The sequence below is a fragment of the Hetaerina americana genome, unplaced genomic scaffold (assembly GCF_022747635.1).
Source record: "Hetaerina americana unplaced genomic scaffold, ioHetAmer1.1.p SCAF_5, whole genome shotgun sequence".
Taxonomy (NCBI): Eukaryota; Metazoa; Arthropoda; class Insecta; order Odonata; family Calopterygidae; genus Hetaerina; species Hetaerina americana.
Window position 1 is genome coordinate 63,308,564 of NW_027287095.1, and position 27,010 is coordinate 63,335,573.

General features: G+C 37.4%; 4 protein-coding genes across 6 annotated transcripts in view; 2 read left to right on the forward strand and 2 right to left on the reverse strand.

The window, feature by feature from the left end:
* Positions 1–4,154: 4,154 nt before the first annotated feature.
* On the reverse strand, positions 4,155–6,229 carry LOC139694433 (tubulin alpha-1 chain). The gene is made up of 4 exons (XM_071593010.1): positions 6,109–6,229; positions 5,564–5,786; positions 5,168–5,469; positions 4,155–5,082 (listed from the first exon to the last, which is right to left on the reverse strand). The coding sequence occupies exons 1-4, from the start codon at positions 6,109–6,111 to the stop codon at positions 4,258–4,260; spliced, it is 1,353 nt and encodes a 450-aa protein (XP_071449111.1). The 5' UTR covers positions 6,112–6,229; the 3' UTR covers positions 4,155–4,257.
* Positions 6,230–9,128: 2,899 nt separating this feature from the next.
* On the forward strand, positions 9,129–11,203 carry LOC139694401 (tubulin alpha-1 chain). The gene is made up of 4 exons (XM_071592941.1): positions 9,129–9,249; positions 9,572–9,794; positions 9,889–10,190; positions 10,276–11,203. Exons 1-4 carry the CDS (start codon positions 9,247–9,249, stop codon positions 11,098–11,100), a joined length of 1,353 nt encoding a protein of 450 aa, XP_071449042.1. The 5' UTR covers positions 9,129–9,246; the 3' UTR covers positions 11,101–11,203.
* Positions 11,204–24,587: 13,384 nt separating this feature from the next.
* Positions 24,588–25,314, reverse strand: ATPsynE (ATP synthase, subunit E). Its single transcript, XM_071592227.1, has 3 exons — positions 25,208–25,314; positions 24,823–24,979; positions 24,588–24,741 (listed from the first exon to the last, which is right to left on the reverse strand). The coding sequence occupies exons 1-3, from the start codon at positions 25,250–25,252 to the stop codon at positions 24,689–24,691; spliced, it is 255 nt and encodes an 84-aa protein (XP_071448328.1). The 5' UTR covers positions 25,253–25,314; the 3' UTR covers positions 24,588–24,688.
* Positions 25,315–25,512: 198 nt separating this feature from the next.
* The window catches only part of Gpat4 (Glycerol-3-phosphate acyltransferase 4), a 139,109-nt gene continuing 137,611 nt past the window's right edge, over positions 25,513–27,010 (forward strand). For all 3 annotated transcript variants that reach the window (XM_071592884.1, XM_071592885.1, XM_071592886.1), the window contains exon 1: positions 25,513–25,672. In XM_071592884.1, the coding sequence (XP_071448985.1) occupies positions 25,520–25,672 (153 nt within the window). In that variant the 5' untranslated portion in view covers positions 25,513–25,519. The remainder of the gene's footprint in view (positions 25,673–27,010) is intronic.

The following is a 27,010-nucleotide window of genomic DNA, read 5'->3' on the forward strand; positions in this document are numbered from 1 at the left end:
AAAAGACGAAACTTTGAAGTCAAATAACCCTGATTGAAGAATTGATGTTGTATCATACTATATTAATGGTATTCAGCAATACTATGGTGTGTGCACAAATACGATACTTTGAAAATCATTAACCACTTCCCATTGTCCCAGAGGACTATTTCTATCCTTAAAAGATGCCCGTGACTCACATGCAAAAAACCGGTGACACACATGCAAAAACATAGATGGTGGTGACACCAAGAAAAATTTGGTCGGGCGGCGGCAAATACAATTCAGGCTATGAATCCAGCTCTAACACCTTGCCCGGTCACAAACTTACGTGAAAATTGAAAAAGCGAATATTTAGTATGTGATTCACCGTCCAATGCGAGCACTTCTACATAGCTTCGCAATGAAACTGTGTTTAAATCAATCACATCCTTAGACGGTTACATAAGAATATATGAATAAAGGCATTGTAGTAAAATATATAAAAACATAGAAGGGCGTGTACTGAAAGCCAGTGGAAATGGTAACATAAACGTTCCACAAACATTCAAAGAGCATTCTACCAAAATCCAAATTTTCTGTGGTGTTAGAAGTTCCTACCAAACAAATATTCTGAGAAAACTCTCCTATAGCTCAGAGGGAATACTCATTCAAAGCATTATGGTAAGGTTCTCAGAATTCATAAGGAAACAGCTCAAGATTTAGTCCATGTCAGGGTGTAATATTCGCCGCTATTCCACTGATGCTCATGGCCAAATTTGCCATTTGCTTGGCTAACATCAAGAGTAGATACTCTAAGCATCTTACAGTCATTTATTAGCCAGCCTTAAACATTTTAATGTTTTCATAATAAATTACCACAACTTCTTTACTCACAATGGTCGTATGCGATAGAAGAATTGATGTTTTGATATGAGGAAAAATAATGAGTAGTGATAAAAGGATGAGTTATTACAAGCATTTTATTTAACTTCTAACTAAAGAAAGTAAAAACATTTAAGAGTGTTTCAGGGGTGAATGTCAAATGAGGATAACATTAGTATGGACTCTAGCTGGGGATATATATCTATTGATCAAGAGAGGGGAGTTGAAGATTTACACAAACTAAAAAGTGATGTTCATTCACTACCCGAAAATAAACTGAAATAAGCTTAGAGACAGCAAAGGGAAGCACATTCAATTAGATACAATATTATGAGGGTAAAAGGAAACTTTACACTTCCACAATAAAGGTTTAATATTTCACGGTCATAGCTTCAATAATGCACAGCATCGAAACCATGCTCGTGAAATATTAAATCTTTATTGTAGAAGTATAAAGTTCATTTTACCCTCATAATGAAGAAAATTCCACAAAGTTAAACTGTTATGCTTAGATACAATATAACAAGAAAGGAAGTTTTGTACTGTGGAAATATGAATCAAAGATGGAATAAGCCAACCATAAATAAGAAATATCCATCCAGGTAGAGTACTCCATTACAAGTAACAAGAGCTGGGAAGATAACAGAAACTCCACTTCAACGTGTGCATGCACCATGTTTTTCTTTAAAGAGAAGCTTATAAAAAAAGTGGCAGGAAAGAATAGAAGTATTGAAAATTTGACGCTCTTTGTGGAATAATGACGAAGAGCAAAATAGTAAATGGAAGTCTCATGGAAAAAAAAACAATTGTCAATCAAACATTATAGTACATAATGAACATAGGCCCTTGGAGGTAAAAAACAAAAATGAGAAATATCAAGGCACATGATAACCAGGATATCAATTGCGCAAATGGGCCATTTCTTGAAATTTAGACGGACAGGCATAAATAGAAAATGCAGAAATTAGGGTGCTGTGATACTGAAAAATTTCTACTACTTAATGGCAACAGGTCTTGGATAATAAAGGCTTGATGAATGAGAAGTGAAGCAGAATGTGCACTGTTCAGTAACTGATAAAGAAGAATAAAATATCCAAGTTTGACCAACCATACAAAAGAAGGAAGAGCCAGAAGTCTTAATGTTAATAATAATCTTTATCCGTCGAAGAGTAGCACTTTCCACTGTAGATGACGACAAAAGAAAAACTTATACATACATTCATTACTGTGGTGAAGAGATACACATGTATTCTAATTTCCCCATTGGAAAGTCAAGTTCAAAATATTCACTCACTTTAAACATACAAGGGGTTTGAAATCAACCAATCCTTAATCGCATTCATGAACCTATTACAGCTGGTCTATCTTGCAGTATGGAGAAGTGTCACAGAATTTTATGGCAATGTTATCCAACTGGTTGAAGGTTTTGGACAATCTGCATTGGGTAATGTCCAACAATTTTACTGACCTTGTATTATGGCTATATATATATATATATATAGACTATTAAGACATGTTAAAGTACTGGTAACTAAGAGTGCCGAGGGTCTTCATTACCCTAAGCCAGAAGAATAGTGATCGTGATGACCAGTAGTTATCATCCTATCTGCTTTCTTTTCTAACATATGCAGAACTTTTGTCCCCCCTAAGCCTAAGGCCACATCTCGGGTGACTTCAGAAAAAGGCAAAATAGGCTAGCCTTATATGCTCCGCCGGAACACAGCTTTTTAAGTCTCCTAATCATGAGATTCTTGTATTTGTGACGATAGTAGTAATATGATTTTGCCAGGAAATATGAGCCAATAATAAACCTTAGGTGGCTGTGTTATTATCCAAATAAAAGGGTACCATTGGAAATTCATAAACAATACGAGGATATGGGTGGGGCACAATATTAACCAAGGAGAGCAACTGTGCAAGATATATACAGATACTCTTCCACTAAGTAATAGATATCATTCCCAATTGATGGCAGAAAATTTATTTAAGAACAGCAATGAAAGGACCCATTGGATGCCGGCAGTTCAGATACTTAGTGACATACAGATCCTAGGTTGAGTAGTGCTTCCGGTTTGTACTAAGCTACCCTGATATCTTTACTGGGTAGGTGACCAAACATTTCTCCACTAAAGAATAAAATTGATAGGAAACAAATATACCCATAAGAAGTTTTAGGTTAGGAAAAATAAGAATTGCAGCCGATGAAGGAAACTAACAAGAAAAGTAATGCCAAGTCCAACTCAAAAATGTTCCACGGAAGCAGGAGTAATCATGCTCCAAGCATAACTGCTTTCAATGTACACACACAAAAGGCACATCACAGAATACAATTAACATTCCTTACAATATGAATGGTGTGGCCACAGATCAAGACAAATGACTGGTCACCGGTATCACTGAAAACCATCAAACTAGGCTATTTCACCAAAAATACTACTCTAGTATTCCCTAATCATGGGGGAAACCTAAGTTTCAGTAAAACAAATGCCACGTGGCCACCTCATTCATCCCTATGTTAATGTCATGTGTTACCGTCATTGCTCCAAAACAACAGCCACTTCTAAGGGAACTTGCAAATTGCATTTAGGCCAACCAACATTCCGAGTGTAAGAAAATGATCATCACCTAAACACGTTTTAATGGACACATTGATGAAATAAGCCAAAAAATCTGAGGGCAGGCGACTCAAGCTATTAACTTCACATTCTTAGCGACCACCACATCTACAGAAGGCAAAATCAAAAACACTGACCCAATGATTATTGCAAGGATAACAACCACATTCCCCACAAACTTCTAAGGCCTAGGCAATTAATTGACCAATGCAAGTTCGAAACTAATGTTTTCATCTCCACTGACTACCACAAGTTACATTCGTGACCTCTGATCAAGTTTCAGTAAATTAGGTCAAGGGCAAAATTGCACACCTCTCGCCCAGCCTACTTGGGAGCTATTAATTTTTAATTAATTTATGGGTCCCAACGACCAAGTTTCCACTAATAAAATAGCAATTCCACCAACTATTGCTTCTTTGAATTAAGATAACTTTCCAGGCGTCACTGACACCAGTTCTCTCAGGCATATAATTAACCTACAGCAAAAATTAATTATAGTTTCAAATACTAACGATACCTACCCTTTACACCTAATTCACCAGCTGTCAATTACGAAATAATAAGAACCAATTCACCACGGCGTCGGACTACCTGACTTACCTTCAAGTTTCTGGGAACAATACCCACCGTTCCAGCGAAATTGCCATCAGCTCCCCCTCCCACAGAGATTAGGGATAAAGATTTCAATCAAACAACTTTTAATGCTCGAACTGTAATTTATTCAGATCTTTTGACTTTTTTCATGGAATGAATTTGCTTTCGGAGACAACTTGGCAATCAAAAAATAACATGCACAAGCTTAGTACTCCTCGGCGCCCTCACCCTCTCCCTCCACGGAGTCCATGCCGACCTCCTCGTAGTCCTTCTCCAGGGCCGCCAAATCCTCACGGGCCTCTGAGAATTCACCTTCCTCCATACCCTCTCCGACGTACCAGTGGACGAAGGCTCTCTTGGCATACATCAAGTCGAACTTGTGGTCCAGGCGAGCCCAGGCCTCGGCGATGGCTGTGGTGTTGCTCAACATGCAGACGGCACGCTGGACCTTGGCCAAATCTCCGCCAGGAACCACTGTGGGTGGCTGGTAGTTGATGCCCACCTTGAAACCGGTTGGACACCAATCCACGAACTGGATGGTGCGCTTGGTCTTGATTGTTGCAATGGCGGCGTTGACGTCCTTAGGCACAACGTCACCACGGTACAGCATACAGCAAGCCATGTACTTTCCGTGGCGGGGGTCGCACTTAACCATCTGATTGGCTGGCTCGAAGCAGGCGTTTGTGATCTCGGCAACAGACAGCTGCTCATGGTAAGCCTTCTCGGCAGAAATGACAGGGGCATAGGTAACAAGAGGGAAATGGATTCGGGGATAAGGAACCAAGTTGGTCTGGAATTCCGTGAGATCGACGTTGAGGGCGCCATCGAAACGAAGAGATGCTGTGATGGAGGAGACGATCTGTCCAATGAGCCTGTTCAGGTTGGTGTAAGTGGGTCGCTCGATGTCCAGATTGCGGCGGCAAATATCGTAAATGGCTTCATTATCAACCATAAATGCACAGTCGGAATGCTCAAGGGTTGTGTGGGTCGTGAGGATGGAATTGTATGGTTCCACGACAGCAGTGGACACCTGAAATAATGAACATATATTAGATTCACGTTGAATACAATTACTTGCATGTCAAAACCAATTACGACCGTTGAACTTCGCTCACCTGGGGAGCTGGGTAGATGGCGAATTCCAATTTGCTCTTCTTTCCATAGTCAACAGATAATCTTTCCATCAAAAGGGATGTGAAGCCTGAACCGGTACCGCCTCCAAAGGAGTGGAAGATGAGGAATCCTTGAAGACCAGTGCATTGATCTGCCAACTTGCGGATGCGGTCCAACACCAAATCGACGATTTCCTTGCCAATAGTATAGTGTCCACGAGCGTAGTTGTTTGCGGCATCCTCCTTACCCGTGATCAGCTGCTCGGGGTGGAAAAGTTGACGATATGTTCCGGTCCTCACCTCATCTGAAAAGTATTATCACCCAGTTTAAATGCCATCGACTTTAACTAAATTACTTCCACTACAACCACAAATTTAGAAAGACAAAGAGATACCTACCAACTACGGTGGGTTCCAAGTCGACGAAAACTGCCCTGGGTACATGTTTACCCGCTCCAGTTTCGCTGAAAAAGGTGTTGAAGCTGTCATCTCCTCCTCCAACAGTCTTGTCTGAGGGCATTTGCCCATCAGGCTGGATGCCATGCTCCAGGCAGTAAAGTTCCCAGCAGGCATTACCGATCTGAACACCAGCCTGTCCAACGTGGATGGAGATGCACTCACGCTGGAAATAAAAATTAAAATTAGCTTTGGGACCTAGAATTATCCACGCCAACTGATGCTCACTTTCCCTAAATTCAATAAACCTACGTCACTCAACATACCCATTCATTAGCAAAACCACCAAATGCATTTCAAATTTAGGCTCCTCAAATAAAATCAATTTCCCCCTCAATTGCATGAATGACGACCGCCAATCTTAAACTAACACAAGATGGCGACTTCCGGTTAACCGGTACTTTCCTTCATTTATGTTGAACCCTCAAGATTCCCACAGTAATGTAAATTCTCACCAACGGAGAGAGTCACTCAATAAGTTAACTTACCATTTTGGTAGATTTCTGCAAAAATTAATGTAGAGCAGGGAATGGACTCGGATGTGAGTTTGGTTGAGCTGAGTCAAGTCGCCGTTCCAAACTTACAATGACGTTTCCCGAGAAATTTCTATTTTATATAACTCCTGTCACGTGACTCTTGCGGCATCGTGATTGGTCGGGCGCCTCAAGGGTGCGGTCACCGTCTGCTGCAGAGGCGGTTGGCACTCAACTAGTCATCACTAAAGTGCTTTAATGATCTATTCACAATTCAAATATATTTGCTTTTATCACAAATTAAAATTAATATTGTATTTTTATTGACCGAAATTTTGGATTTTTAATGTTTTTACCGTCTATTTGAAGCTCAAGGTTCTCCCCTTGACTCATTCCAAATACTGACACACCGGTTAATGTGCAAAATTTGTCAATTGTTCATCGGGATTTTGTTACATATATCACTTAAAATATTTCCGTCTTCCCATCCCGACAAACTTAGCAAAACGTCAACTCCAAAAACTATTCCCACAAACAGGGCAAGTGTTGGTTGACAGTTAATGAGGAATTATTGGGGCCATGGTCCTAGTTGGAATGTGGTAATTTAAACATAATTTTCGGCTCTTTCCGTCAGGTCCAAGCATTATACACGCTTCTGGATGCGATTCAATTAAATTTTAAGTCATTTCACGTCGTAGGACGGTCTGTTTAACATTCATTCGCGAATCACCCACTCCCCATCGTTAACATCTGTCATTTAGCTGACCCACCCTTGCTGTTCGTGTTTCAAATCATGTCTACTAAATTCATGTATTTCGTTAATTCGCCGATGATTTTTGCATTGAAAAACAACCTATCACGGATTAATGTTACCTACGTTGACTATTGATTGGTACTCATTTAGGCTACCGCATTGAGACTCATGCCCTAATTCATGGACACGAGATGAATTAATTTGTTTCAAAGGAATAACTTTTATTTCATTTAAGTTTTTCATTTGCCTAAATTCCCCCAATTCTTATTGATCGAGTGCACTGCCATGGCCCTTCCCATGAGTCGATGGAGATTATTATTACCGTTACTTTGACCGTTCCATTCCGATTACCATTGAGGGCAGTTCATATTTTTCATTCACTTAGAATTTGTTTTATATATATTTATTATGTTTTATACATTTTTCATTCACTTGTTTTATTTATCCAGGTTTCGGTTTTTTGATTATATCATTAACATACGGTCATGTTTCGAATCTACTACATGCCCTTACAGTTTTTTAATTTTCAGGGTTGTGAAAAATAGGTGCAATGACCCTTTCCGAATGATTATTTATGTAATTATTTAAAAATCCGTCTTTCCTCCAAATTATTAAACCAACCTTCATTGCCTCTAATAGTGAGTTTATATTTTTTAGGTTTTGTAAAAATGTTTAATTGTTATTCATTGTGCCATGAATTACACTTATTAAGGAGAATACAATGGAACTAGTTATCTTAAGAAGAAGTACAAATATAACGTGAAGAAATAGTTTAAAATATATATCATACATTGGAAAGCACAAACACTCGAGAAGCTTTGCATTTAAAGTTGAACGAAACAAGGACTTTTTTAGAAATCAAGAAGGACGGCGTCCTAATTCCCGTGGGCGACAGATGAGGTCAGAGAAATCTCGAGAAATTCGTGGAAAAACTCAATATATTCCTCATGAAAGTAGCATGCTGGTGAAGTTATTGATTAAATCCCAACGGAAAGTCGTCGATTACAAAGTTAGACATACTAGAGTCTCCTATTTTAATCATTAGAGCAAAAATAATGAGCATCTGGTATCACTGTTACAAAATGAGATGATTCACTCAGGCTTACATCCACACAACTTCCAGTGAACCCACGTTCGATTTGAAAAGCATACCATAAAAGGAATGACTCACAGGCCGACGTCAGCTTGCGGAGAAAGCATGCTGAGATGGTAGCAATGAAAAAAACCATCACATTGACATGAACTACATTGTTGAATCTTCCACATAGCCATACCAATAAGTTGATAAATAACCAAGTTTGGTCCTGAAATTAAAAATGTTACTGGAACGTTAACCGTTGCGGAACAATAATCTCAATCGACTCATGGGAAGGGCCATGGCAGTGCACTCGATCAATAAGAATTGGGGGAATTTAGGCAAATGAAAAACTTAAATGAAATAAAAGTTATTCCTTTGAAACAAATTAATTCATCTCGTGTCCATGAATTAGGGCATGAGTCTCAATGCGGTAGCCTAAATGAGTACCAATCAATAGTCAACGTAGGTAACATTAATCCGTGATAGGTTGTTTTTCAATGCAAAAATCATCGGCGAATTAACGAAATACATGAATTTAGTAGACATGATTTGAAACACGAACAGCAAGGGTGGGTCAGCTAAATGACAGATGTTAACGATGGGGAGTGGGTGATTCGCGAATGAATGTTAAACAGACCGTCCTACGACGTGAAATGACTTAAAATTTAATTGAATCGCATCCAGAAGCGTGTATAATGCTTGGACCTGACGGAAAGAGCCGAAAATTATGTTTAAATTACCACATTCCAACTAGGACCATGGCCCCAATAATTCCTCATTAACTGTCAACCAACACTTGCCCTGTTTGTGGGAATAGTTTTTGGAGTTGACGTTTTGCTAAGTTTGTCGGGATGGGAAGACGGAAATATTTTAAGTGATATATGTAACAAAATCCCGATGAACAATTGACAAATTTTGCACATTAACCGGTGTGTCAGTATTTGGAATGAGTCAAGGGGAGAACCTTGAGCTTCAAATAGACGGTAAAAACATTAAAAATCCAAAATTTCGGTCAATAAAAATACAATATTAATTTTAATTTGTGATAAAAGCAAATATATTTGAATTGTGAATAGATCATTAAAGCACTTTAGTGATGACTAGTTGAGTGCCAACCGCCTCTGCAGCAGACGGTGACCGCACCCTTGAGGCGCCCGACCAATCACGATGCCGCAAGAGTCACGTGACAGGAGTTATATAAAATAGAAATTTCTCGGGAAACGTCATTGTAAGTTTGGAACGGCGACTTGACTCAGCTCAACCAAACTCACATCCGAGTCCATTCCCTGCTCTACATTAATTTTTGCAGAAATCTACCAAAATGGTAAGTTAACTTATTGAGTGACTCTCTCCGTTGGTGAGAATTTACATTACTGTGGGAATCTTGAGGGTTCAACATAAATGAAGGAAAGTACCGGTTAACCGGAAGTCGCCATCTTGTGTTAGTTTAAGATTGGCGGTCGTCATTCATGCAATTGAGGGGGAAATTGATTTTATTTGAGGAGCCTAAATTTGAAATGCATTTGGTGGTTTTGCTAATGAATGGGTATGTTGAGTGACGTAGGTTTATTGAATTTAGGGAAAGTGAGCATCAGTTGGCGTGGATAATTCTAGGTCCCAAAGCTAATTTTAATTTTTATTTCCAGCGTGAGTGCATCTCCATCCACGTTGGACAGGCTGGTGTTCAGATCGGTAATGCCTGCTGGGAACTTTACTGCCTGGAGCATGGCATCCAGCCTGATGGGCAAATGCCCTCAGACAAGACTGTTGGAGGAGGAGATGACAGCTTCAACACCTTTTTCAGCGAAACTGGAGCGGGTAAACATGTACCCAGGGCAGTTTTCGTCGACTTGGAACCCACCGTAGTTGGTAGGTATCTCTTTGTCTTTCTAAATTTGTGGTTGTAGTGGAAGTAATTTAGTTAAAGTCGATGGCATTTAAACTGGGTGATAATACTTTTCAGATGAGGTGAGGACCGGAACATATCGTCAACTTTTCCACCCCGAGCAGCTGATCACGGGTAAGGAGGATGCCGCAAACAACTACGCTCGTGGACACTATACTATTGGCAAGGAAATCGTCGATTTGGTGTTGGACCGCATCCGCAAGTTGGCAGATCAATGCACTGGTCTTCAAGGATTCCTCATCTTCCACTCCTTTGGAGGCGGTACCGGTTCAGGCTTCACATCCCTTTTGATGGAAAGATTATCTGTTGACTATGGAAAGAAGAGCAAATTGGAATTCGCCATCTACCCAGCTCCCCAGGTGAGCGAAGTTCAACGGTCGTAATTGGTTTTGACATGCAAGTAATTGTATTCAACGTGAATCTAATATATGTTCATTATTTCAGGTGTCCACTGCTGTCGTGGAACCATACAATTCCATCCTCACGACCCACACAACCCTTGAGCATTCCGACTGTGCATTTATGGTTGATAATGAAGCCATTTACGATATTTGCCGCCGCAATCTGGACATCGAGCGACCCACTTACACCAACCTGAACAGGCTCATTGGACAGATCGTCTCCTCCATCACAGCATCTCTTCGTTTCGATGGCGCCCTCAACGTCGATCTCACGGAATTCCAGACCAACTTGGTTCCTTATCCCCGAATCCATTTCCCTCTTGTTACCTATGCCCCTGTCATTTCTGCCGAGAAGGCTTACCATGAGCAGCTGTCTGTTGCCGAGATCACAAACGCCTGCTTCGAGCCAGCCAATCAGATGGTTAAGTGCGACCCCCGCCACGGAAAGTACATGGCTTGCTGTATGCTGTACCGTGGTGACGTTGTGCCTAAGGACGTCAACGCCGCCATTGCAACAATCAAGACCAAGCGCACCATCCAGTTCGTGGATTGGTGTCCAACCGGTTTCAAGGTGGGCATCAACTACCAGCCACCCACAGTGGTTCCTGGCGGAGATTTGGCCAAGGTCCAGCGTGCCGTCTGCATGTTGAGCAACACCACAGCCATCGCCGAGGCCTGGGCTCGCCTGGACCACAAGTTCGACTTGATGTATGCCAAGAGAGCCTTCGTCCACTGGTACGTCGGAGAGGGTATGGAGGAAGGTGAATTCTCAGAGGCCCGTGAGGATTTGGCGGCCCTGGAGAAGGACTACGAGGAGGTCGGCATGGACTCCGTGGAGGGAGAGGGTGAGGGCGCCGAGGAGTACTAAGCTTGTGCATGTTATTTTTTGATTGCCAAGTTGTCTCCGAAAGCAAATTCATTCCATGAAAAAAGTCAAAAGATCTGAATAAATTACAGTTCGAGCATTAAAAGTTGTTTGATTGAAATCTTTATCCCTAATCTCTGTGGGAGGGGGAGCTGATGGCAATTTCGCTGGAACGGTGGGTATTGTTCCCAGAAACTTGAAGGTAAGTCAGGTAGTCCGACGCCGTGGTGAATTGGTTCTTATTATTTCGTAATTGACAGCTGGTGAATTAGGTGTAAAGGGTAGGTATCGTTAGTATTTGAAACTATAATTAATTTTTGCTGTAGGTTAATTATATGCCTGAGAGAACTGGTGTCAGTGACGCCTGGAAAGTTATCTTAATTCAAAGAAGCAATAGTTGGTGGAATTGCTATTTTATTAGTGGAAACTTGGTCGTTGGGACCCATAAATTAATTAAAAATTAATAGCTCCCAAGTAGGCTGGGCGAGAGGTGTGCAATTTTGCCCTTGACCTAATTTACTGAAACTTGATCAGAGGTCACGAATGTAACTTGTGGTAGTCAGTGGAGATGAAAACATTAGTTTCGAACTTGCATTGGTCAATTAATTGCCTAGGCCTTAGAAGTTTGTGGGGAATGTGGTTGTTATCCTTGCAATAATCATTGGGTCAGTGTTTTTGATTTTGCCTTCTGTAGATGTGGTGGTCGCTAAGAATGTGAAGTTAATAGCTTGAGTCGCCTGCCCTCAGATTTTTTGGCTTATTTCATCAATGTGTCCATTAAAACGTGTTTAGGTGATGATCATTTTCTTACACTCGGAATGTTGGTTGGCCTAAATGCAATTTGCAAGTTCCCTTAGAAGTGGCTGTTGTTTTGGAGCAATGACGGTAACACATGACATTAACATAGGGATGAATGAGGTGGCCACGTGGCATTTGTTTTACTGAAACTTAGGTTTCCCCCATGATTAGGGAATACTAGAGTAGTATTTTTGGTGAAATAGCCTAGTTTGATGGTTTTCAGTGATACCGGTGACCAGTCATTTGTCTTGATCTGTGGCCACACCATTCATATTGTAAGGAATGTTAATTGTATTCTGTGATGTGCCTTTTGTGTGTGTACATTGAAAGCAGTTATGCTTGGAGCATGATTACTCCTGCTTCCGTGGAACATTTTTGAGTTGGACTTGGCATTACTTTTCTTGTTAGTTTCCTTCATCGGCTGCAATTCTTATTTTTCCTAACCTAAAACTTCTTATGGGTATATTTGTTTCCTATCAATTTTATTCTTTAGTGGAGAAATGTTTGGTCACCTACCCAGTAAAGATATCAGGGTAGCTTAGTACAAACCGGAAGCACTACTCAACCTAGGATCTGTATGTCACTAAGTATCTGAACTGCCGGCATCCAATGGGTCCTTTCATTGCTGTTCTTAAATAAATTTTCTGCCATCAATTGGGAATGATATCTATTACTTAGTGGAAGAGTATCTGTATATATCTTGCACAGTTGCTCTCCTTGGTTAATATTGTGCCCCACCCATATCCTCGTATTGTTTATGAATTTCCAATGGTACCCTTTTATTTGGATAATAACACAGCCACCTAAGGTTTATTATTGGCTCATATTTCCTGGCAAAATCATATTACTACTATCGTCACAAATACAAGAATCTCATGATTAGGAGACTTAAAAAGCTGTGTTCCGGCGGAGCATAAAGGCTAGCCTATTTTGCCTTTTTCTGAAGTCACCCGAGATGTGGCCTTAGGCTTAGGGGGGACAAAAGTTCTGCATATGTTAGAAAAGAAAGCAGATAGGATGATAACTACTGGTCATCACGATCACTATTCTTCTGGCTTAGGGTAATGAAGACCCTCGGCACTCTTAGTTACCAGTACTTTAACATGTCTTAATAGTCTATATATATATATATATATAGCCATAATACAAGGTCAGTAAAATTGTTGGACATTACCCAATGCAGATTGTCCAAAACCTTCAACCAGTTGGATAACATTGCCATAAAATTCTGTGACACTTCTCCATACTGCAAGATAGACCAGCTGTAATAGGTTCATGAATGCGATTAAGGATTGGTTGATTTCAAACCCCTTGTATGTTTAAAGTGAGTGAATATTTTGAACTTGACTTTCCAATGGGGAAATTAGAATACATGTGTATCTCTTCACCACAGTAATGAATGTATGTATAAGTTTTTCTTTTGTCGTCATCTACAGTGGAAAGTGCTACTCTTCGACGGATAAAGATTATTATTAACATTAAGACTTCTGGCTCTTCCTTCTTTTGTATGGTTGGTCAAACTTGGATATTTTATTCTTCTTTATCAGTTACTGAACAGTGCACATTCTGCTTCACTTCTCATTCATCAAGCCTTTATTATCCAAGACCTGTTGCCATTAAGTAGTAGAAATTTTTCAGTATCACAGCACCCTAATTTCTGCATTTTCTATTTATGCCTGTCCGTCTAAATTTCAAGAAATGGCCCATTTGCGCAATTGATATCCTGGTTATCATGTGCCTTGATATTTCTCATTTTTGTTTTTTACCTCCAAGGGCCTATGTTCATTATGTACTATAATGTTTGATTGACAATTGTTTTTTTTTCCATGAGACTTCCATTTACTATTTTGCTCTTCGTCATTATTCCACAAAGAGCGTCAAATTTTCAATACTTCTATTCTTTCCTGCCACTTTTTTTATAAGCTTCTCTTTAAAGAAAAACATGGTGCATGCACACGTTGAAGTGGAGTTTCTGTTATCTTCCCAGCTCTTGTTACTTGTAATGGAGTACTCTACCTGGATGGATATTTCTTATTTATGGTTGGCTTATTCCATCTTTGATTCATATTTCCACAGTACAAAACTTCCTTTCTTGTTATATTGTATCTAAGCATAACAGTTTAACTTTGTGGAATTTTCTTCATTATGAGGGTAAAATGAACTTTATACTTCTACAATAAAGATTTAATATTTCACGAGCATGGTTTCGATGCTGTGCATTATTGAAGCTATGACCGTGAAATATTAAACCTTTATTGTGGAAGTGTAAAGTTTCCTTTTACCCTCATAATATTGTATCTAATTGAATGTGCTTCCCTTTGCTGTCTCTAAGCTTATTTCAGTTTATTTTCGGGTAGTGAATGAACATCACTTTTTAGTTTGTGTAAATCTTCAACTCCCCTCTCTTGATCAATAGATATATATCCCCAGCTAGAGTCCATACTAATGTTATCCTCATTTGACATTCACCCCTGAAACACTCTTAAATGTTTTTACTTTCTTTAGTTAGAAGTTAAATAAAATGCTTGTAATAACTCATCCTTTTATCACTACTCATTATTTTTCCTCATATCAAAACATCAATTCTTCTATCGCATACGACCATTGTGAGTAAAGAAGTTGTGGTAATTTATTATGAAAACATTAAAATGTTTAAGGCTGGCTAATAAATGACTGTAAGATGCTTAGAGTATCTACTCTTGATGTTAGCCAAGCAAATGGCAAATTTGGCCATGAGCATCAGTGGAATAGCGGCGAATATTACACCCTGACATGGACTAAATCTTGAGCTGTTTCCTTATGAATTCTGAGAACCTTACCATAATGCTTTGAATGAGTATTCCCTCTGAGCTATAGGAGAGTTTTCTCAGAATATTTGTTTGGTAGGAACTTCTAACACCACAGAAAATTTGGATTTTGGTAGAATGCTCTTTGAATGTTTGTGGAACGTTTATGTTACCATTTCCACTGGCTTTCAGTACACGCCCTTCTATGTTTTTATATATTTTACTACAATGCCTTTATTCATATATTCTTATGTAACCGTCTAAGGATGTGATTGATTTAAACACAGTTTCATTGCGAAGCTATGTAGAAGTGCTCGCATTGGACGGTGAATCACATACTAAATATTCGCTTTTTCAATTTTCACGTAAGTTTGTGACCGGGCAAGGTGTTAGAGCTGGATTCATAGCCTGAATTGTATTTGCCGCCGCCCGACCAAATTTTTCTTGGTGTCACCACCATCTATGTTTTTGCATGTGTGTCACCGGTTTTTTGCATGTGAGTCACGGGCATCTTTTAAGGATAGAAATAGTCCTCTGGGACAATGGGAAGTGGTTAATGATTTTCAAAGTATCGTATTTGTGCACACACCATAGTATTGCTGAATACCATTAATATAGTATGATACAACATCAATTCTTCAATCAGGGTTATTTGACTTCAAAGTTTCGTCTTTTTTCCTTTTTGTAATACTTTCGTCTCAGCTTTCACATTCATTAACTCACTTTTATCTTTATTGTTTTCCTCTGAAGTATTTATAATTTTCTTTAAAGCTCCTCTCTACTTATCACAATGGTCCTTATCACAATGTCCTCAATGCCAATTAATGGATTACAGATGCAATTTCCACATAGGCAGTAATCCTCTACCTTTGAGTTTCATGTTTCTGATTGTCCTGGCCATTCATTAATATTGCTATCCAATATGAAAGACTGGATTGATATTGAAATAAAATATTTCAGATTGCATTTGACACAGTTTATTACTGTTACTCTATCTTTAACTCATGCCTCACACCAGGTTTAAATTCTGGAAAGTGTTGGTCTGGTATGAGAGAATGTTGCAACACAGTTTATGGTAATAGATCCAACTCTTCATTATCCGTAGCCTCAACTTCACTTTTGTAGTGTTTTATCAATTTCAAAGCATTTAGAAAGTCTAAATATGGAATATAAGTATCGCTAAAGTGGGTTGGGTTTTCATGCCTGGCTATCTTCAAGACATTTTAATCGATGTCTGTTAGTGCGATGAAGGAAACCTTATCTGTTTTATAGCCACGTTTGTACTACGCATTAACTGAAGGAAAATGGTTTTGCATTTTATTACTGTGAAGATAATATGTGTGGGAAATATTTGGTTGAAAAGTTGAGGGGGATGAAAGATGTCATTGAAAAATCCATTCTAATCATTTCATATTATTCATATCCACCATGTTACCCATAGATAATTTTAAAATAGTATTTATTTATTTTCATAATGTTTCAATAGAGGTGTTTATTCTTGCAGCCTTTAATAATGAATGAAATTTGCTACCACTACCAATGCATCTACACCACGTTTTTAATTCTGTATGTAAAAAATTAGCAACCATTCTGTTAACCCTGCCTATCATCATCATTGCACCAAAGGAAGTCACAACATCCAATATGAGAATATTAGAACTAAAGCATTGAAATTAGGACCCAATGAAATGGGCATCAGATTATTTTACAAACTACCTAAAAGTATAATGGATACCAAGGGAACTACTGCATTCAGACATAAATTAAAAAGATATCTTCAACATAGTGCTCTATGGCTGCGTAGGTTTTCGCGGCGGTAGTTTGATGAATTCTGCATTCTCGGGTTTCACCGCGTCCTTGTTTGATGCTGACAACAGTTTTGCCACCCTTATATAGGTGGTCCCGTCTAGTGGCTGCTCGCTGATTGGTCCGTTTCCGGAGAACTCTCTTCCACGCGTTGTGGAGATGGTAGCCTTCATCTCTGTTGATGTTCTCCGGGTTTTCTGCGATCTCAATTGCTTCTCTAATTAATCGTGGGTAATATCTACTAGTTGTGTAGTGTAATAGTGTTCTACTTGGTTGACAAATATCTCAGCAATATTCATGACCAGTAAGTTCATACTCTCTAGTTCTAGTTCATATTAATGATCAATGATTTTTCTAAATTGATATTTCATGTGCATGTTACAGTCAATGTTCATGGGTTTGTGCCAAACATTCTGTAACTGTGAGCACCTTTTTTTTAAATTTTAATGTAGCCTGTGTCTTAGCTCCTTTTGGACGTTCCTTATAGCATGTACATAAAACACCCACATGGTATTTTTGTATTGTGATCTCCGGGCAAATAAAAAGTAATAATAATAATATTTTGTACATTCTTGTCTCATTAGTTCATTTCATTGTTTTAACTAGCCTGTGTTGATAAGATTAGATATGTATAATGGAAATGGCAGTCATTGTGACCTGTATTTAACCATAGCCATGATGAAAATTAAAGACTACCAGGAGGGAGTAGTAAAAATATTAGGGAGAATAGAAATATGGATACATCTGAAGAAATATATTGTCACTTCAAAAAATTCATATTGAAAGCTATAAATGAAAATATAGGAACAATTAATGGGAAAAAAGATGGTTTTAAAAATGGGCAAAGAAAGGGAAAGGCAGCTACGATGATATGTGAGGACTAAAGTACAATAAGTTTGATTTCACAGACAGAGAAAGTGGTACTTCATCAATAAGAGGATTGAGAGGAATTGTAATGATTATTTGAGAGATTTTAATTTTTGGTTCTGGAAGGGGAGAGGTACATGTGATGCCATAGAAGTAATGAGATCACTAAAAGGAAGAAATGACTATAATTAGGACATTTTGTTTTTTTATGAAGTTTTAAAGGTTTCTGATAAAGTAAAGAGGGTTGAATCAATGAATGTATTAAAGAAGATAGAGGTAGATTGGAGGGACAGGCAACTTATCGATAACATATACATGAGTCCAACTATTCAGGTGCGGTGTGTGTGATCGATGGAGTTAGGAGGGGCAGTATTATGTAGAGTGGGAAGATGGGTATGCTCCACATATATGTATCCATTTTACACATATGTGGAGAAAATATTATAAGAAGCATGGGGAATTCTGGAGATGCTGGATTGCATGCCAGTAGGGAATTCATTAAATCATTTACTTAAAGGAAATTAGGGAAGAGGGAGAAATAGACATTTTGGATGGAATGAAGGGAGATGGAAAGTATATGGAATTAAAGAACAGTTAATTGTAATGTGGAGAGTCAGATTTTGCCATGTTATATAAAGAATTGTAGGAGTGTACAGTCTCTGTCTGTCTTAAATGCTAGACCACTCAATAAATGCATATTGTTGGACATTTCAATGTATTATTCCTGTACAATGGGAAGTTGTAGAATTACAAAATTAAAAATGTATTTTTTAAATTTCTGTTGCAAATAATTGGTACAACAAGACTCATGTTGGAGATGTCTTAGATATCTCCAGAAAGCTTTCATATAATTTGGGACTTTTTGAACAATTCATTATACATGATTGGTTTTTTCAATACATTGTAGCACCTAACACCATGTAAAATTTCAAAATGCTCATATACCAATCTCATATTCTTTCAGCCATAATGATTCATAAATTACATATCAAAATGACTCATAAATGTAATTTGTGAATTACCATTACAGATAACACTTTCAGGCTTCCCTGCATAGAATTGTTTTGGTCCATATTAAATGAGTTTGTAATTTTCCACAGACTTGAGTCTGATGGAAATTACTAACTCATTTAAACTTCCACTTATCCAAACTCACTTTAAAACAGATTTGCAGTTAAGTGTTGATGATATAATGTTGTAGGATATCTTTTTGGGTGTTGATTACATATAGTAATGGCATTAATATTAAATGAGTTAGTTATTTCCCACAGAGGGAAAATCATCTGTTTTAATATATAAATAAAAATATCTTGGTATATTTGAGTTTAATACGGTCAAAATATTACTCAGATTGTCAGCCCTGATACACAATTAGAGAACCCATATGGCAATGCTAATCAATCAGCATATATATTAATAATAATTTATTCTCACCAGGTGATCAGGATACAATAAACAAGAGGTCAATTGTACACGACATATGACACATCAAATAAGATAAGTCACAAAGTGCATAGAACTGTGCAGAAGAAACACTGCACAACAATATATTAAAATAACATCATACTACACAGAAGTGATAGTTTACAAAAAGGTTATACTACAGAGAATTTAAGTATTCTTCCAGAAAATTAAGCATATCCTTTTAAGGCTTTTCATGAGTTATACTTGCAATGTCCTTCAATGATTGAGGTAATTACTTTTATAATTTTAAGTCAATTTCCTTGCATCCACCTTGTAAAGCTTTGGTTCCTACATTCATATAATGTATGTCATTAGTACCTCCTGTGTTATAACCATGCATGTTTAGCATGAAATAGTTCAAATATACAGCTTACCTTTTCCACAACTTACTGCTGATCCTCACCAATTCCACCTGATGATCTATGAACACCCAATTCCCTACCAAAACCTTTCCCTATAAACATTTCCCTGGTCTCATCGTGGACTAATATAACCCTATTAATAAAGAGTTTACCTACTTCTACATATTTTCTCCAAAGTAAGTTCCACCTACCATCTCCACATTATGAAAATATAGTCTTCATTTAAAAAAATAAGGATACATTTGAAACAATAAGGAAATACCCCACCTAAACCCATTTTCTCCATGAATAGGCTAATAAACTTAATGTTGCTTAAGAGATTTCAGATTTAATTTCCACACAGGTAGTATCCTCTATCCTCCCCATGAACTGCAACATTGATGTGGTGACAAGGCTTGTGGGTTCTGATGATCCCTTCAGCTGTGCTGATGGGGGCAATAATGCTTGCTCGGTCAAGGTAGGTTGAAGGGAAGGAGGCAGATGAAAGCTAGTTCCATAACATTTGATCTTCAGTGATGAGGCCACAAACACATCTGACCCCTGTGGGGCAGCCATTTGAGTGACGATGTCACATTAAATAACCATAGAGGAAGGCAACAGGGAAACACCTCCAGGGAAACATATCCCTTGAATTGTGATGTATACAAGTTTAGAAATAAGTTCTGACAACCATGTGACCCAGCCCACAGAGCCATTGTTGTTCCTGGCAATCAAAGAGGCAAGGCTTCTGTGATCATTATCAGCAAAATCCTTGCAGACAAAATTCAGAAAGATGTCACACTATATAATAGTTAAGAACACCATGATTAATATGTAGTTTCCTGAGAATGGATGCAGACTCAGATTATTGCTTGGTAATAAAAAGTTTAGCATTAAATTAAAAAAGAAAAGGCAACAAAGATGGTTTAGGAACTGGAATTTGGAAGAATTAACTGTAATGACAAGAAAGGAATCAGTAGGGTGATGAGAAAATCATGATGGAGGAAATGAAACTGAGTACAATAGAGGTAAAATGGGAATGTTTCATAAAGGGATATTGAAAACCAAAAATGAACTATAGGAAAAAGACAAGAAAGCCATGGATTATGGACGAGATGGTTAGACAGATAGACGAAAGAAGGAAATGGAAGGGTGTAAACACCAGAGATAAGTTGAAGGAAGTGTAAAGAGATTAAAAATATATTCTATTGTTTCAGGCTTCAGTTCGTGGAAATAATTAATATCCATTATTAAAATAGAAAGAAAGGCTCGTACTTTAACCACAACACAACGTACTTCAACCACAGCAGTGACTTTGTCCCAGAGATATTACACACACTCCCAAAAGGATTAAAAATGGACGCTCTCGAGCAATTAGAGATTAGAAGGCACTTGGTGAACCCCAACACGACACTTTGTAATGAGCAATTATTCCCATACCCCTCCCCACTCCTTTCCGAGAAATTAGCCTGGAAATGGTCAAAACAATCCATCAACGCACCTGCGAGCCCCCACCCCCCTCAAATCCTTCCAACCCTCCCCGCCCCCACTCTGTCCTGAGGGTATATATGCTTGCTCAGTCTGTTTTGCAAATTTGTACCTGATGATGCCGCAAGTCGGTGAAATGCGTTGTACCGTATAATAAAATCTGTGGAAAAGTACAAGTCTTTCTTTCTATTTTAATAATGGAGATTAAAAATACATTAACTGGGGAATGGCAACAAACAGAGCTAAAGAAGCATGGTGGAAAATGCAGAGTGAGGATATCGAAAGCTAAAATTGGGGTGCTATTCATGACATGAAAGTGCTGTCAGGAAGTAAGAAGGGAAAATCCATGCCAAAACCGAAGATAAGCCAGCAAAATAATTAATTAAACCAGAGAAGATTCAAGAGAGATGAAGGAATACATAGAGAACCTGTACAGTAAAGATATTAGGACTGCAAGCCTAGAATAGAAAGAGAATATGATATGGATGAGGACGGTTTAGGTTCAGGCTTACTCTACTGTGAGGTAAAAAGGGCATGAAGGGAAATTATATCAAATAAGGCTGTAAAGGCAGACAATATTCCTGAGGAACTACTTAAAGGTTTAGGAAAACATGGAAGAAAAAGTTTTTATGGATTAATTTGTAGCTTTTATGGCAGGGATTCAACCATAAGATTTTGTCTGATTAGTGTTGGTTCCTATTCCAGGAAAGAGAACTGTAGTAATATGTGATGGCTATAGAACAATAAGTTTGATTTTGTGCATGACTAAAGTGGTTCTCCCCCTTATCCCACCACAATTTGGTACATAAGAGAATGAAGATTAAGGCAAATAGTTACCTCAGAGATGATCAAGTTGGGTTCAGAAAGGGGAGAGGTATTTCAATGGTTCTTTAGACCAAGATGGTCTAAGTGGTCAAAACGTCAGAAAGAAAACTGCATTATGCAGCGAAGCTTTCACTAGGAGTGAATTTATGGCTGGTAATTTGAATAAGGATATTAAGAAAAGGCTAGTCAAAACTTTGATAAGGAGCATGGTTTTGTACACTGTAAAAACTTGGTTATTGAAACAAGATGATAGGTGTAAATCGTAGGCTTTTGAAATTTGGTTGTGTAGCAATATGAAAAAGTGAAATGGACAGAAAGAAAGAAAAACAAATGAGGAAATTTTAGTCAATGTGAGTGGAGAGGGATGAATTTTGGAAGAAATTCAAAGGAGGCAGAAAAGACAGATGCAGAACATGTTGATTGGCAATGAAATATTGAAGACTATCATATCATAATGGGGAGAATGCTAGGCAAATGAGAAACAGCAGGATAGGTTAGGCATGTTGGATGGAATGAAGGACATAAACCGAAGTGAAGATTGGCTTATTGTAGTCTTGAATGTAAGGTTGTTATGTTGGAGAGACAAAGGAATTATTGTTGCAACATTATGTAGCCTTTGTCTAACCGAAACCAATGATAATTGATTGATCACAAATAATAATGCTATCCTCTACCTGTGACTTTATGTTTGCAGATGTTCTGGTTGCTTTTTCAAATTACAATCTAATGTAGTACATCAAAATTTAGACTCTTTGGATTGATATTGAATAAAAGAAAAGTATTTCACAATGTATTTCCAATTAACATAGTAATTCACTTAATCTTACATGTAATGATTACACTAGAAGGCTTAAATTCCTGCCAAGAGTAATGGGTCTATGAAGAATTTCGGGACACAATAAGTGGTTATACAACCAATCCTTCTCTGAACTCACCCTCAAGATGAGTTTTAAATTCTCAAATCAAAAGAGAGACTCTCCAAATATGGAATATAAATACCTACATATGACGAATCGGCAAAATTTAAAATTTATATTTGGTTATCTTCATGACAATCTAATTACCTCCTCGTAATGCTTTCAGCCCACCCTTATGATTTTTGGAACTATGATGAAATGCATATTTAAAAATAATTTTAAATTGAAAGAGCATTTCATGATAGACTGTGAACATCCGCAATAGCAAAATATTTTAGCATTTTATAACCTTTGATAAATGATAAAAGAGTATTTTTCAGCAGTAGAAATTGGTGGATGCCAGAAGTAATTAAAAATCCATTATTTAAATTCACAAGTTTATTCATTACGTCGATTATATTGAAAAAATGGTCTATTATTAAATTTTATCCTTGCATGATAACTTTTTCAATATAGTTCAAGTACCTGTTTTTCATCTAACATATTTGATTGCTATTTTAAGGGATAAGAATCAGTGATTACCATTAATAATTATTTAACATATTCATTTATTCAGTACAGATTGTTTTATTTTACCACCCAATCGAACCATTGTGGATATATGAAAGTTTCTGGCGTCACTTGGTGGAAATTCTTCATATTGAAATTAAATTAAAAATACTTCGCCTTTCCACATTAAAATGTGGAAAGGCGAAGTATTTAAAATTTAATTTAATTGTGGATATTTTCAATTATATTTTACTGATGACTACTAGTTCTTGATCTGTTTGTCTACCATCACACTGCATATATTACCAAAAGTTCGTAAATTATAGTAATACTGGACAGTCTACTATATACGGTAGGTATTGGATTGACAGACTGAACATACCTCAATTTCTTACCCTCACATTACAAGACACAGCTTTACACGCCCCACTACAATAGTTATTCTTCTATTACACATACTTTCCACTTCACTTCATTCCACAACACTGTATTCCTTGATTGCCCAATTTCCTCATCCAGATCACATTCTTATGCATTCCAAAAAAGGTTTTTGCTACTTTTTCTTAATTTCCTACTATCAATAATCTCCTTGTAAAGGTTCTTCTAATTTTCTTGTCCTCCTTCCCTCATACATCTTTTTGAATTAGACTTTGCACCTCAGGAGTACTAACTTATTAATCCACATATTCTCATAGGAAACTGAAGACTTTTTCGACTCTTCCTAAGTCTGCATCTAACTATTATTTGTATGTGCTATCTAACTGATAATTTCCCTCATTAAGATTTCTATCCTGAACCTCCTGGCACCATTCATCTAAGATTGTTGTAGAGTTGAAACTACTTATTATTACTAATTGAGCCATTCCTACTGTAAAACTAGATTTTCCAGTCATTAAAATCATATTCCCCAATATCTCTAAACTTTCCCTTTCATCACATCATTTACTAATTCCACATCACTCAAGCACCTCCATCCAGGATGTCATCAATCATTTCCTCTCTGTGTCAATGATTTTATGGATTTGAAGGAATATCATGCAGCCAAACCTTCTACATAGTATGACCCTACCGTTATGAACTTAGAGAGGTACGATTAGATAAACTCAAGTGATTTGCTGTAAAAACAATAGCTCTCTAGAAGCACATGTAAGAAGTCTTTTTAAATGATCTACAATGCTACTTTTTTACTACTATTACAAAGGCTTCTTCTTTTATTGTTTGTTGTAAAGATAAGACATTTTTACCTTTACCTGACCAAGAGTAATAAAAATGCTGCTAATTTATTATATCTTTGACGAATCACAACGGCAGCTCTGTTCCAGAAATCATCTTACCTCTTACCAAAACAGAAAACTTGATATCATCCTAATGCTCAATTTAGTACGCTTAATTGTGCTCATTCATGGGCAAAAGCAGTCCTACACTTAGAAATTTTCAAAAACAAATTGGTACTTAAAATGCCAAACAGACCATATTAATCGTAGAGGATGTTTTTGAGCTGCCATCATTACTTACGAATAAACGAAAGTATTAGTTTAAAAAATAATAAAAGAAATTGGAGTGCACTCAAAAATTTCAAATTCAGGAGCTTGAAGGTATGCACCATACCAACCCGTTGGAGGTAGAATTCAGGACTGAACTTATTCAAGGGCAGGAATCGACAAAAACTCTACATACATGAACATTTTCGTAATAATAAAAATAATGTATCAAAAATTAAGACATTTATTTTGAACTTTTTCAACTAACGGCATATGATACACATATTTGAAAACTATTTTACACCTGGAAGAGAACCAACTACAGAAATTTAGGGTTTAAAATCTTGTATTCCGGCAGCCTTGGCTAAGTCCATCAACTCCGCTGCAAGAGAATAGAACGTTTAATAATATTTTCCAACTTTTGCACCACCATTAAGCTAGTTATCATTCAAGCAAATATTACCTTTAGCAAGCCTTGCTTTTTCTTCCGCCAGTTTAGCCTCCTTCGCTGCTCTAGTTTTTTCCTCAACCTCCCTAATTGCTGCTTCCTTTTTCGACAAGGACCGGTGCCTTGAAACTCCCCATAATACTCCCGCAAATAGAAAACTCCACCGGCCAAACTTGAAATAAATATACTCCGGTTAAAAAACTTAATTCAATGAAAACTAATTATGAGGAAACAACATTAAATTAAAACAAATCTTTGGGTTAAGTAATTGTGATTCCCAAATAATAAATTCGGCATTTCTTGACGCCAAGTACGACATATATTATAATCAAACAGAAACTGTTACTATTGACTAAATGTGAACTAAGAGTAGTGTTACAATAAATGTACTCAATTTTACCTTAATAAGTGGAGATACTTTCAAAGGAGCTGGTAGGTCTGCCATCTTGCAACGGAAGAATAATAGACATTGATTTCCGGTATTGGAATTGTTACTCAAATATGTTCCGTCATTATCTCAATTTTGATTTATTCTCAATCAAAGTTAAATTACGGAGTATGCTAATGATATATTTTCTTTTTACTTTTTATTTATTTGATTTAACCTTTGTTGTTATTCAACAGACTTAAACTTGAAGTGCAATGTTATCATCTGATGTTGTTTCCGTCGATATAATAGCGCCACCCATTACGAACGGTTGTAGTCAGCAATATGGCGTTAATCGCGACGGCGGTTACGTTAGCGTTCTCAATATTATTGACTCCGTTTTTACTGTTCCTGCTCGCTATAATATTTTTGGCATCAATTGGGAAGTCCTTAGGAGTGAGGAGGTTGTATGTGAAACTACTTCTGAAGGTGTTTGAGGTAAGGATTCTCTTGTTATTACGAAATTAACATTTTTATGAATCTCGGATTGTATATGCTTAACACGTTTCCTTTAGTTTTGAATAAAAATTCATTGCTCCTTGTAAGTCACTAGATGGGTGTCACCTTGGAATCGTATTCTTCTTTTTATGATTGATCTGTAGCGATGTCATCTCGATATTATGTTTACAGACGAAAGTTGGCAGTATTGCGTGTTTGCCGTGTATTCTTGCCTTAAATTATCTTTTGTGATTTTAATTCTTCAAGGAAAGAAACAAAGGCTTCTTATCTCCCGTATTAGCGAACATATAAAATCAGACATCGTTTGTAGTCAGTGTGATTTTAATGGAAAGTGGTGTTTAAACGGCGGAGCTGTAGCAGCCAGCATGTACTACCGACCAAAGGGTATGCCGGCATGCTTTGAGGGGAAACCTGATTCGGGAAACCTCTAGTATTCTATTGGCCGTTAGCAAATGGACTTAATATGTTTTGTTTTGGATGCAATTTGATTAATACGGATTCATTCATTTTCCGTGTGAAACTGCAGCTTTAAGAGTTCAGGTGTAAGAGGTCAAAGGTCATTTTCTACTTTAATTGATATAGTCCAAGGTAAATTTTTACGTAAACCTCGCCCATATTTTTGCTTGCGTATATTATTTGATAGTAGTTATGATGCGATGCTGGTTTAAAGATTGATCATCGAGTTCTCGTGTTGGTTTATTGTATGAAATACAATATGCTTCTTGGTATAAAATTGTCATTCCTTGCTCGTTCTGAATAGCGTTACATAGCATAAGGCTTAGCATATTTCTTTATTTTGTAGATCGTGATGTTTGCATATTTCATCAAGTTTATTTTGGCGATCCATTTGTAAATGCATACTAACCGGAAACTAATTCATGTAATCCACCGTCTCTGTTGATGCACTCGTAAGGTTTTTTGATACAGATGGGGTTCTTTTTGAAATGTACGTTGGGTGGTTATCTTTTGTTGGTGGTATTTATCGCTGAATTTTGAAGCACCATGTTAAGTAATTCTCGCAGCATCTTTTTCGACGTTATCTTGGTTATTCCTCATCGTTGTTCCATCGAGGCATCTGTTGCTTATCGTGATTTACTTCTGTATTATGTTGAATTGTCTACGGCGTGCCTTCCGAATGAGGAACTGTGATACCTGCGTTCTTTCCCCTATGTTGCGTATTTATTTAAATTATTTTGAAGTTTATGTGATTAGTTCACTGTTACTTTCTTGTAATTTTGGTTTGAAAACAGCGTTTACTTCCGGCTTTTATTTTCTTCAGTTTTAATTAGGATTGTATTACTGGTATACTCGTACTTA

Excerpts from the sequence above, each read along its gene's own strand:
- LOC139694401 (XM_071592941.1), top strand. Across the intron at positions 9,795-9,888 it reads CTTGGAACCCACCGTAGTTG|ATGAGGTGAGGACCGGAACA; the intron begins GTAGGTATCTCT and ends AATACTTTTCAG. Across the intron at positions 10,191-10,275 it reads CCATCTACCCAGCTCCCCAG|GTGTCCACTGCTGTCGTGGA; the intron begins GTGAGCGAAGTT and ends TCATTATTTCAG.
- ATPsynE (XM_071592227.1), bottom strand. The coding sequence starts at position 25,252 with ATGGCAGACCTACCAGCTCCTTTGAAAGTATCTCCACTTATTAAG. Across the intron at positions 24,980-25,207 it reads AAGTATCTCCACTTATTAAG|TTTGGCCGGTGGAGTTTTCT; the intron begins GTAAAATTGAGT and ends ATTTATTTCAAG. Across the intron at positions 24,742-24,822 it reads AAAAGCAAGGCTTGCTAAAG|CGGAGTTGATGGACTTAGCC; the intron begins GTAATATTTGCT and ends ATTCTCTTGCAG.
- LOC139694433 (XM_071593010.1), bottom strand. Across the intron at positions 5,470-5,563 it reads CTTGGAACCCACCGTAGTTG|ATGAGGTGAGGACCGGAACA; the intron begins GTAGGTATCTCT and ends AATACTTTTCAG. Across the intron at positions 5,083-5,167 it reads CCATCTACCCAGCTCCCCAG|GTGTCCACTGCTGTCGTGGA; the intron begins GTGAGCGAAGTT and ends TCATTATTTCAG.